Source organism: Mastigoproctus giganteus, chromosome 10, assembly GCF_048544385.1.
Source record: "Mastigoproctus giganteus isolate SK-2022 chromosome 10, ASM4854438v1, whole genome shotgun sequence".
Lineage (NCBI taxonomy): Eukaryota > Metazoa > Arthropoda > Arachnida > Uropygi > Thelyphonidae > Mastigoproctus > Mastigoproctus giganteus.
This window is the reverse complement of record NC_143584.1, coordinates 19,508,611-19,521,393: the sequence shown is the minus strand read 5'-3', so window position 1 is coordinate 19,521,393 and position 12,783 is coordinate 19,508,611. Positions and strand designations below refer to the sequence as shown.

The window sequence follows — 12,783 nt, the reverse complement described above, 5'->3', positions numbered from 1 at the left end:
GATGGTATTCACGATTTTGAAAGCTATGTCCATAATACTTTTTAGTATTTAATCTTTTGCTGGCTAACACTTGTTGGTGGATGATACGATGGTAACTCAAAAAATCTGGGAATTCATCAGCATTTTGTCACAATGCGATGAATCCGTTAAGATGCCCCGTCATTGCTTTAGCTCCATCTGTTGTTATTGATAAAAGCTTAAATACTGGAAATTTAATTTTTTCATTAAAAATTTAGAATGTGTTAAATATATCAAGACTTCTAGTTCTTTCTTTTACCAAAACCACACCCAGCAATTCTCCTCTAGTAGCAGAATCATCAAAAACCATACGAATAAAGTGAGCAATTGAGCTATATCACCAATGTCTGTAGAATCATCCAGTTGTAAAGAAAAGGACACGCAATTAGCAATATGAGCACTGAATTGTTCGCTTACATTTTTACTCATTTTTTCAATGCATCCCATCACAGTATTTAAAGATAATTACAGATCTTAAAGAGCACTTTTAATTTCATTTTTGTTCTTAAAATTTTCAAAAAAAGAATCTGTTATTTCTAAAAATGCATATTTGGTGTGAATTGACCATCAGAAAATGGTTTTGCATTTTTTTGCAAGAAGATGACTCACTTTAAATGGGCTACAGTTACTGCTGTAGATTAGAATGTAAATTAGGTGTCACGAAGAAATTTTTTTGTGCAAATAATCTGGATTTACGCTCTTTTAATTTATATTTTCTAAGTCACTATTAGGCGGAAAATCTGATTGGTATTTACCGTGGAGTTCATTGAAGTGCCTTTCTAAACTTCCTTTTTTGGGTATAACTACGGATGCATTGCAAATCAAACAACATTTTACTTTTATAATTACAAAAAAAGTATTCTAGTTCCCACTCTTGATGAAAATGATACGTTTTACTCTTTTTCGTAGTATTCATTTTAAATCAAAGAGTATTAAATTCATGTATAAATACTGGCCAGTTATTAATATTAAGTAAGCTAAATAAGAATTCGACACATACGCTGTTTTCCACAATGTAACTGCGTTAATTTTCACTAGACAAGCCTAGCTGCTGCACGGCGACAATATTGGTCACGTGATTCAACGGATTTGTAATAAGCGTATGCAGTGGAGTGCATAATAATAATAACAACATTTAGATTTTGACTAATCTATTTTTCATATACAGTGGATTCCGGTTATTTGGGCCACCGGTTAATCGGGGCAGCCGTTTATTTGGGGAAAATCTTAAAAAACAGAAACCAATCAAGAAAATAGCCAGGGTTTACTTTGCTTAATTGGGACAGCATGCCGTTTAATCAGGGCAGGAGACCGCAGCACTGAAGATTACCCTACAATTGTCTCCGACGGTACCACGTGGTTCGGTCGAAATTCTGGAGGTCACAACCATAAAACAATAAAAACAATTAGCAGTCACCTGTTTATTGGGCTGGTTGGTTGGTTGGTTGGTTGGTTTAGATTTTACTGGCACATTAGCAACTTAGGCTATAATGTGCCAAGACCAGGTCATATATAAAAAATTTTAAACTTTCAGTGGCCTAATTAGTTAGGTCACTATGTCAAAATATATAACAAATGTATAAAAGGTAAATCAATAGAAAATCACAATAAAATGTAAATTTTATATATAAGCAAACACGCTTGATTTTAAAAAGCTAAAAACAGCAGACACATGGTCATTGTCGGATAAAATCTGACTGAGTGTATAAGGCTCAGCCAGATGACTAAAAGCGGTAAAATATAAATCACGTTCCTGTCTAAAACGTGGATACACGGTTAAAATGTGATGAATAGTTAAAATGGTGCCACAGTTCTCACACATAGGACAGTCATCCGCCCTAAGCAGAAATGCATGTGTAAGATGACTGTGTCCAATGCGGTGGCGAGTTAAAACAACTTCCTCTCTGCGATTCCTGCGGAGACTAGACTGCCAATGTCCGATTACAGGCTTTATCGGATAGAGCTTGTTTGTGACTTGCTCATGCCAAGATTGTTGCCACTGGGACAATAATTTAGTGTGTATTAGCTGCCTGTAGTCTGTATAGGGGACTAACAGGCAATAAGTGTTGTGGGGTTCTGGTAATCTGGCCGCAGCATCTGCCAGTTCATTTCCCCCGATCCCAATGTGGCTTGGGATCCAGCAGAAACGGATATTGAATGAACATTCAAACAGGGAATGTAAAGTCTGCTGAATCTGAGTCACAATCGGATGAGGATTATACCTCATCCCAGTTTATTGAGCTTTTCTGTTAGTGAAATCTATCATAAACAAACAGTAAACTCGATCTTACTGAATTTGCGATAATACCGACAGCTGGAATTCTGCGGGTTATTATGGTGAAATGAGTTTACACTTCCATGAAATCTTCAATCATATAAAAAAATTAATTTTCAAATCTTCTCTTCATTCCTATTTTTAAAGCTTCGTAACTCGTTACTCTGTTCTCACTTGCGTGTATTGTGTTACTTGTAATTTGTGTGTGTGCTGTGTTCTTTGTTATTGATTGCTTATCTTTTTACTGTTTTAAATTTTAACCACAAATGTCAGTGAACAGAAATGTCAACTAGTTTAGGTAGTATGTACCAGTACGTATTAATTATTCCGATTATCACGTATATTCTTCCGAATTTCATGTATCATTTAATTTATTAATTGGTAAGGTAATAAAGGGTAAATTTGTGCTTAATATATCTTTACTTTTATAGCCTGTGGATAATATTCCTCCTATTTTCACTAATTAGAATCGCTGTTTAATAGAATTAAAATTCTATTCACAAAAGTGATCACAATGACCGGCACTTACTGCACATCATATAGTGAATGGTACTTTACTATGGTAAGTTCGTCGTAACGTGATTTGATTGTACAGTGAACTAATTGTGAAGGGGAGGTACATTGTATTTTTAACTATTTACGGGAAACTTCGGATAATTGGGGCAGCCGCTTAATCGGCCAAAATGCACTAGTCCCGATTTGTCCCAAATATCAGGAATCGACTGTATATTTAAAATTCGCCATGATCAACCAAAATTAAAGCCACAATTGACTGGTAGATTGCGATCGACTTGTTAGCCACCCCTGATATACAGGAATTTTGCTAGCAGGGATAAGGAGCTGATTATCCTCTTGTATAAGGCAATGGTCAGGCCACACATTGAGTACTGCACACAGGTATGGAGGCCTCATTTTAAGAAGGATGCAGAGCTGCTGGAACAAGTAGAGAAGGGCAACGAGATTGGTGAAGCGAACAAAGGGTTGCTCTTACCAAGAAAGGCTCAAGTTCTTCAAATTGCACTGTCTGGAGATTGAGCTGTATAAAGCCTTCAATGTTTGAGCAAGCTTAATGCGTATGGAATTCTTCCTCTTGCTCAGATTACACGCCTCAGGGGGGGGCATAAATTCAAACTGAGGAAAGGCAATTGTAGACTGTCCTTGAGGCTGTCACAGACATTCTCTCAGATATACCAGACAAGCTGTGCTTGCTACCTGGGACTCTAAATGCTGATGGAACTGATATTCAGGTGACACTCAAGCCAAGTGGACTTCACTTGCCACGTGAAGTCCACTTGGCTTGAGTGGTGAAGTCCGGATAGTCTGTGACGGACAAATCCTTGCTTGCACCTTCACGATGGTGGGACTGTTAGTAATACTGGGTATAACCCCCATGTGCATGCACACTGTGGGTGACCACCCACCCAGGTGTGAACCAACATAAGCAGGGATTGAGGTGTGGCACCCACACCACACAGAGGAATGATACCCCCTCTGTGTTAACAGGCAATACTGGGTGGTAGATAACTGTCATTAACCAGTGTAATTCCACCACTTTGCTTATTGGAGGCTTGAAGTGGTGGAATCCATGTTTAGTCTCCTGGGCTAAGTTCCAGTCAATCCTTCCCCATCTCTTCCATCATGCAGCATGATTGATGTCTTTTGAGGTTATGATCATCACCATGGTGAGATCCAAACTTCCATACACTTCAAGGGTAAAGCTCTAAAACAGCATATACTCCGGAACGAACTTATTGGTAACTCCCTACGAGGCTTCCAGATCAGCTAGTGCATAATCTTGCTACCTCTACTCTGCCAGATAGTGACAGGAGGGAGACCGAGTAGTGTGTATGTGAAGGGTATTGTCGAGGCCACGTTATGTCAAGAATCTGGATATATTCTTACCATATGTATACCATATCCAAAAATGTCATTACTTGATACAGCATGTCCTGCCCCCACACTTTTTCTTACTATTGAATATACCATGAATTGTCAAACTAATAGAACAAACTTATCTGCAAAACGATTTAAACCACCCAAACACTTCCTAGTTAATTTTACAACTATACAAATTTACGTGTCTCAGTTCTAATCTCAATGGTATCCATTTCCACTTACAGTCTGCCAAACCCCATGTACTTTTTCTGACAGAATCTCAGCTATTGGTTGGTTCAACCACTGCTCATCTCAGTTCCCAAATTATACACTGTATGATTCTTTACGCCTCAAAGGTGGTACTTGTGCATATGTTCCGATATTCCCTGTCAGAGACTTGGCAATTTGGAATCTCCTCTTTTCAATCTTCTTTGGCTTAAAATCTCTCTACCTCATTCTGTCAAATTCATCTGATGTCTCTACTGTTCTCCCAACTCCACCAATCACTTGGAACTCTGACTTCCTCCTGTCCCTGCAACTTGACTTTCTCCAGTCCAACTTTCCTAATGGTAAGTTAATTTTCCTTGGTGATTTTAATGCTCACAACTCCAGCTGGTTTCCATTTTCTAGTCACACAGAGCCAGCTGGTCAAGGTTTGTTTGTTATTTGGTTTTTAGGAGCATTAGCAACTAAAGCCATATTGCTCCAGGGATATGCGGTGGTCATCTTTCTGCATCCTCCTTATTTGGTGGTCACGGGCTCGAACCCCAGTCTAATCAAGAAGCGTGTACTATGCACTGCTGCTCTTGCCCACCTGGCTACGGAGGCACCTTCTGGTCAAGGTGCTGAGGCTTTTGCAATTACTAATGACTTCGCACAGATTGTTCACTTACCTACCAGAATACCAGACAATCCTAACCATACAGCCAACAAACTTGATCTTTTTCTCACAAAAAACTCTTCTAAGTACATGGTTGAAGTGAATGGTCCTTTAGGCACCTCAGATCACAACTTGGTGATTGTCTCTTCTCCAATGGAGCCTTTATCTCATGGCTATTCCCAACCTCGTATTGTTTGGCATTACAAGAATGCAAAATGGGATGACCTGTGAGATTTCTTTTCTTATTTCCCTTCGTCGGATTACTGTTTCAAAACTTCTGATGTCAACATTTGCTCAGATCATGTCAGTGAAATTATTCTTGTAGGAAGGGAATCCTTTATTCCACATTCCACTTTAAAATCTCATCCTTTATATAAACCTTGGTTTTCCAATAAATGTGCTAAGGTTCTTCAAGAGAAGAATGTTTCATATATTCTAATTGGCTTGTTTCCAACTCTTCAGTTTCATTTTCTGCTTACACCAAAGCTCACAACAATTGTAAAGCAGTTATTAATCAGTCCAAACTAGATTTTGAACAGACTACCAGTAGAAAACTTGCTTCTTGCCCTAATGGTAGCCGAGTATTCTGGTCTTTTGCCAAAGTTATTGGCCACAACTTTTGCCCATCTCTGCTCCCACCTCTCTGAAAAACAGATGGTTCTTTGTCACTTCAGCCAAGGATAAAGCTGACCTGCTAGCATCCCATTTTAATTCCAGCTCATGTATTAATGATCTTTGTAAAACACCTGCCACCATTCCCAGTACGCTCCATTCAATGCCACCTGTGGTCTTCCATCAAAAGGATTTTGTTGAATCTTGATGCTAAGAAAGCTCCAGGTCCTGATGGTATTTCTCCACTTGTTCTCAAAATTTGTGCTCCTGAACTTACTCCTGTTCTTTGTAGGCTTTTTTCACATTCTTATTCCAAAGGTGTTTTTCCTTTTGCTTGGAAATTTGCTCATATCCAGCCAGTCCCTAAAAAGGGTTACAAATCCCTCATATCCAATTATCATCCCACTGCAATTACTTTTACTCTTTATAAAGTAATGGAGAAATCAATTAATCGCCAACTCTTAAACTATCTAGAAACCTTCCGTTGGATTAATGATCACCAGTGTGGATTCTGTCGATGTCGTTCCACTGGTGATATTCTGGCTTATGTTACCCATTTATGGATAAATTCAATGGAAAAGTTTGGTGAAACACAAGCAGTTGCTCTTGACATCTCAAAGGCTTTCGATCGTGTTTAGCAATAAAGGTCTTCTAAACAAGCTTCCATTTTATGGTTTGCTAACTGTTTTTTGTAATTGGTTATTCAGTTTTCTCTCTGACCGCTTACTGAGGGTGATGGTAGATGGTGCTCTGTCTTCTAATTTCCACTCTTTTCCTCTTGTATATTAATGACCTTCTTCGAATGACCACAAATTCTATCCAGTTTTGCTGATGATAGCACATTGCATTCCACTTTCCAGTTTGAGAAACCTTGCCCTGCTCAATCAGCTTCAACTTCTTGAAGATCCGCTACCAATTCCTTAAATGCCGATCTCCAGAATTCTCCAGTGGGACATAGGCAACTTAGTTGATGTCAGTCCTTCTAAAAATCAGTCATCTTATATCTCGCAAAAAGTATTCTTCTGCTCCTATGCTTATCTTTGGTGACACTCCGATTTCTTGACAAAATGATATATCTCTTTTGGGGATTACCCTGACTTCTAATCTCTCTTGGCACAAGCACATTACAAATATTACTTCCTCTGCATCTAAAAAACTTGGTTTTCTCTTTCGCTCTCAGCGTTACTTTTCTTCCAAACAGCTGTTCACTCTGTACAAATCAGAAATCCACCATACCATGGAATATTGTTCCCACATCTGGAGCAGTGCCCCCAAAACCTCTCTCAGACTTTTAGATTCCATTCAGAAAAGGGCAATTAGGTTAATTAATGACTCCTCTCTAACAAAGTCTCTCCGCTCTCTGTCTCAAAGACGTACTGTGTCTGCTGCATGCCTTTTCTACAGATACTTCCATGGGCACTGTTCTTCTGAATTGGCTTTATAATTCCCACTATCTCTTTCAAAGCAGTTCGAACACTTGGTACTAAGTACTATAGGTTCTAATACCACTTATGTTTGGGGGTTTCATAAAAAAAAAATTAAAAAATAAAAAATAACTAGATGTGCAGAGATTTGCCAGATGTGGTTGATTGCCGGAACAAACTTACATCTGTCATTGTGGAAGTCAATAGCTTAAATAAATTCAAGGATTGTTTGTTTGTTTACGGATTTATTAGGCGCATCAGTAACTATGGCCATAGTGTGCCATAAATTCAGTTAAGAACTGGACAAACTTTTGGAGCAAATGGATGAATAAATTGGGAAGTTTATTTTGGCTGATGTTGTATAAGCTTTCTTTCTTGCATCATATGCCTCTACTAATTTTAAAAAGTGGTACAGCATGTATGATACATTTCAAAATTCTAATATCTAGCTGTATAACAATGAAACCATTCAACCCCTGCTAATGGGCATATTTTTTCCAAACAACTAACCCCACAATACAAGCTGTGAAGTGAGAAAGAGGCTTTAGCAAGGAGGAAACATCTCAGCTGTTATTTGAACTAACATAAAAATTATTTCAAAATGTAGTTTCTAATTCTTTAATACCATTCATTTAATAATAATGATTAAATTATTTAATAATAATGAAAAAAGAAAGTGTAAGTGAAAGAATGCTATCATGTACAAGATGAAGGGCAAACAGGTATTTCAAATATTGCAATGTATCTAAGAGGTAATATATATTTAAATTTTATTTTTCAGAATTATTTGAGGAATATTTGCACACTATGGACAAGCAAAAGATTAAATATCCAGAATTTAAGAATGTTTATGAATTTAAAAAGCAAAAATTTGGAAATCTAGTTTATCTTCTGAACAACATTGATTCTTTTAAGCAGATTCTAGATGATACTCACACACTTTTCACGAAATTGGAAAAAGAACTGGTAGCACACACCAAAGGTAAGAGAGTGATATTTTACTTTCTTTTTGTAGTCTTGATAATGAATTCAGAATCTCTTCTTAGTAGTTTGGCACTAATTATCTGTTAATTGGAAATGCTTTTATAATGTAATTTACTTATTTCAGCAATTATGGCACCTGATACAAACCTTCTCCTCAGAAAAATATCTATTATGATGTAATCACAATTTCAAGATTAGCAATCTCTTCCCCACCTACTATATGCAAACAGTCTTACTCGATATAGCGATTTTACACTACGCAGGTTGAAATACTTACATTTTCACTTTTCTCTATTTCAGTTTACCTATGTCCCATGCCACTAAACCAGCTATTTTTGTAGCATATTATAATACATTCATGTGTATTATAAAACAAGGTCAAAGAATTGCTTACATTTTTATTTGTAATTTGTAGAAAAAAAAGATTTGTAATATTTCTTACACCTGAATAATAAAGTTCTAAAGATGATATTCTATGATCAAATGTTACGTTACCATTTATTTTTGAATTTCTATGTTAATTTACAAATTAGCATTAGCATTAGTAGAGGCATTTGATGCAAGAAAGCAAGCTTATGCAGCATCAGCCAGAAAAAAAAAAAAAAAAAAAAAACCACTTCCATTTCACCCCTCTGTTCGTTCAAAATACCTGTCCAGCTGAGCCTTAAACTTATTTAGGCTATCAACCTCCACCACAAGGGATGGAAGTCTGTTCCACCAACCAACCACCCGCTGGCTAAAGGCAAATTTCCGCACGTCTATCCTACATCTGTCTTTCCTCAATTTGAATTTATGCCCTCTCAGGTGATTTTTCTGAGCTAGAGGAAGAATCCCATCAGCATTGAGCATGCTTAAACCATTCAAGGCTTTATACACCTCTATCAGATCACCTCGCTGGTGCCTAGTCTCCAGACACTGTAATTTGCAAAACTTAAGCCTTTCTTCGTAAGAGCACCCCTTTGTTCCATTCACTAATCTTGTTGCCCTTCTCTGTACTCGTTCCAGCAGCTCTACATCCTTCTTGAAATGAGGCCTCCAGACCTGTATACAGTACTCTAGGTGTGGCCTGACCATCGTCTTATACAATGGAATAATCACCTCCTTATCCCTGCTGGAAAAATTCCTGTATATCATTGACAATACTCCATGAGCTACTCTTGCAGCCCGTCTGCACTGCTCAGAGAACTTCATATCTGCCTGCACAACAACCCCCAAGTCCCTTTCATTCTCTACCACTGTCAGTGTTGTACCACAGAGTTGATACGTTGCTCTGGGGTTGCTGTTTCCCATGTGTAGTACTTTACATTTGTCAATGTTAAACTTCATTTGCCACCTCTCAGCCCATCTGCTCAACCTTTCCAGATCCTGTTGCAGCAGCATAGTGTCAGTAGTGTCCTTGACAACCCTGCCAACCTTTGTATCGTCTGCAAGCTTGGACATTTAAGCCCGATATACCATCATCAATATCATTTATAAATACAGAAAACAATAATGGACCCAACACTGAGCCCTGAGGGACTCCACTAACAACATCAGTCCACGATGAGCAGTGTCCATTGATTACCACTCTCTGTCTTCTCCACCTCAACCACCCCTTTATCCATAGCAGCAATTTGCCTCCAATGTCACACTGCTCCAATTTGTGTAGCAGTCTTCCATGTGCAACAGTATCAAAAGCCTTTCTAAGATCCAAGTATATAATATCAAAGTTATTCCCTGCATCCAGTTCTTTTGTGACTGCATCATAGTATCCAATCAAGTTGGTCAGGCAAGACTTCCCCTTAACAAAACCATGCTGTGTCTGAGCTATAACTGAAGTCTTGTCTAAATGATCCTGCAGTGCTTCTTTAACCAGTGCCTCCATTAATTTTCCTGGAACAGAAGTTAAGCTCACAGGTCTATAATTACTTGTGTCAGCCTTTGATCCTCCTTTGTGAATTGGGGTCACATTTGCACATTTCCAGTCTATGGGTACCTCCCCTGAGTCCAAGGAAGCTCTCATAATTATGGCTAAGGGTTTGCTTATTTCCTTTGCTGCCTCCTTTAATATAACTAGATAGATCCCATCCACCCCGGGTGCCTTTCTTGTGTTTATCTTCAACAGTTTCTTCTCCACTTTACTCCCAGTTATTTCAAGATTCTGTAGCTTACTGCTAGAGTTGAATACACCTCTGGCCTTCCCCTCGCTGAATAACTCCTCATGTGTGAATGTCGATGCAAAATATTCATTTAGTTTGTTAGCTACCTGAGCAGGATCATCAACACTTGACCCATCAATATCAAGTGGACCAATCTGATTCATCCCCTTCCTTCTAGAGTGTACATAAGTAAAGAACTCTTTGCTGTTTTTCTTTGCATCCCTTGCCAAGGATTTCTCGTAATCTGCCTTCGCCTGCCTAACCTCCTTTGTAACTTGGTTGCATATCAACTTGTATCTATCATAGGCTTCTGTGTCATGTGTTAATTTGTATGTATCCCATGCATTTTTCTTCTCTGCCATATGCCTCATTAGTTCATCTGACATCCATTTTGGCCTAAACCTTGAACAATATTTCTTAGTTGGTATGTAAAGCCTAGTAGCTTCCAAGATAAGTTCTTTGAATGCTTCCCATTTTGAATTTGCTGTTGGTAACATCATCAGTTGGTCCCACTGTATAGAATTTAAATACTGTCTCAGTCCATCGTAGTCGCCTTTACGGAAGCAATAACCCTTCCCTTTACCCCTAATGGTAGTTACCTCTTTGAGTAAATCCCACTTCAGCACACTGTGATCACTGCCACCTAGTGGTTCATTTATCTTCAGATTCTTAATGCATGAAGAATCACTGCTGATAATCAAATCAAGAGTATTAGTCCCTCTAGTTGCCTCCCGAACTTGCTGATGTAGAAAACAATCATCCAATAAATCCACAAAAGCCCTGCTAGTGTGTGAGTAACCAGCCCCCAAAATCCAGTCAATATCTGGGAAATTAAAATCTCCCATTATAAGACACTCTGATTTACTGGCCCACTCTATTTCCCTGTACAGTTCCTTATTATACTCATCAGAGTCATTAGGCCTATAGCACACTCCTACTCTCAATTTTGATCTCCCAATGTTTATGTCACACCAAACTGACTCCACACTGCACTGTCCAGCGATGTCGACTGGCTCCACTTCCTTGGTTTTTATGTGTTTCTTAACTAATAGCATAACACCTCCCCCCTTCCTATCCTGTCTATCCTTTCTGTAGACGTTGTACTCCCCAAATTGCAGTTCTGCATCCCTTATATCTGTGTGACACCACGTCTCTGATATCCCAACAATATCTGCCTTCGATGTTTTGAGCAATACCTCAAATTCATCAAATTTATTTACTAAACTCCTAGCATTGGTGTACACGCAAGTATATCTGCACCTGTTTCTATTCTTAGCTACCCTAACACAACCCATGTGTTTACTTGTACCGCAATGGCTCCCAGCAGTCTCTGAAATACCATGCATCTTGTTTTTCAGGCTTCTGCTCATTCTAATAGAAGCAGTGCAAGAATCTCTTTCACCTCTGCCAGTGGCTACTGTCAATCTATTGGTCTTTGTCTCCCTTTTAGACAGAGCTGGTTAAATGATGGAGCAAATGGAACCATGTCTGCAAGTGGCCTTGCACCAAATTATAGCTATACTTTTTGGCTTTGCAGAATGTATTTTGTATCAGCTCTTGCAAAACGTTTTGGCTCTCTGCACTAAGATAATGAAAAAAAACAAAAAAACTTCCACTACGAATGCAATGTTTTATTTTTATGGTGCTTATATGACAGCCCCTCGATAACTGAAAGTTGAAGGTAGATTAAAAACACTTCACGTTATTGAAAATTAAACTTTCTGAATTTTACTGCTTTTTCTATATAAAATAAGTTACTGTATAAATGAAACAAAACAACATTGAAAAAATACAGTAGGGCCTTACTGACATATTGTTTATCACCCAAACTCAAATAATAAAAAAAAAAAGTTCTATAACTATGGACCTGTGTTATACTATTTTTTTGTTAGTTGTTGGCACATCGGCTTCTGTGGCCATAATGCACCTCCCAAAGTTTTTGCATTTTCTACTCTGATCCAAGCCCGAGGCGGGATTTGAACCCGCAACCTTTGGGTTGCCGGCAGGCACTTTACCCACCCGGCTAACCCAGTCGGTGTGTAGTACTATATTTATGCATTAAGAATCCACTAGAGCAGTGATCACAGTGTACTGATGTGGGATTTACTTAAAGATATAACAACCGTCAGGGGTAAAGGGAAAGGTTTTTGCTTTCATAAAAGTGACTACAGTTGTCTCAGATAGTTTTTAAATTCTAAATGGTGGGACTGACTGATGATGTTACCAACAGCAAATTCTAAATGGGAAGCATTCAAGGAATTAATTTTGGAAGCTACTAAGCTTTTCATACCAACTAAGAAATACTGTTCAAGGTTTAGGCCTAAATGGATGTCAGATGAACTAATTAAACTCGTGGCAGAGAAGAAAAATGCATGGGACACATAAATTATCAGGAGACACACAAGCCTATGGTAGATATAAGATAGTCTGTAATCAAATCACAAAGGACGTTAGACAAGCAAAAGCAGATTGCAAGAAATCTTTGGCAAAGGATGCAAAGAAAATCAGTAAAGACTTCTTTACTTATGTAAACACTAGAAGGAAGTGGATGAATCAGATTAGTCTATTTGATATTGA

At 38.2% G+C, this 12,783-nt stretch overlaps 1 protein-coding gene across 1 annotated transcript in view; it reads left to right on the top strand.

Annotated features, from left to right (window-relative positions):
• LOC150078826 (ganglioside-induced differentiation-associated protein 1-like) overlaps positions 1–12,783 on the top strand; it is a 58,432-nt gene that overhangs the window by 36,604 nt on the left and 9,045 nt on the right. Inside the window, exon 4 of the mRNA XM_090383390.1 lies at positions 7,866–8,066. Within this exon, the coding sequence (XP_090239516.1) occupies positions 7,866–8,066 (201 nt within the window). The remainder of the gene's footprint in view (positions 1–7,865; positions 8,067–12,783) is intronic.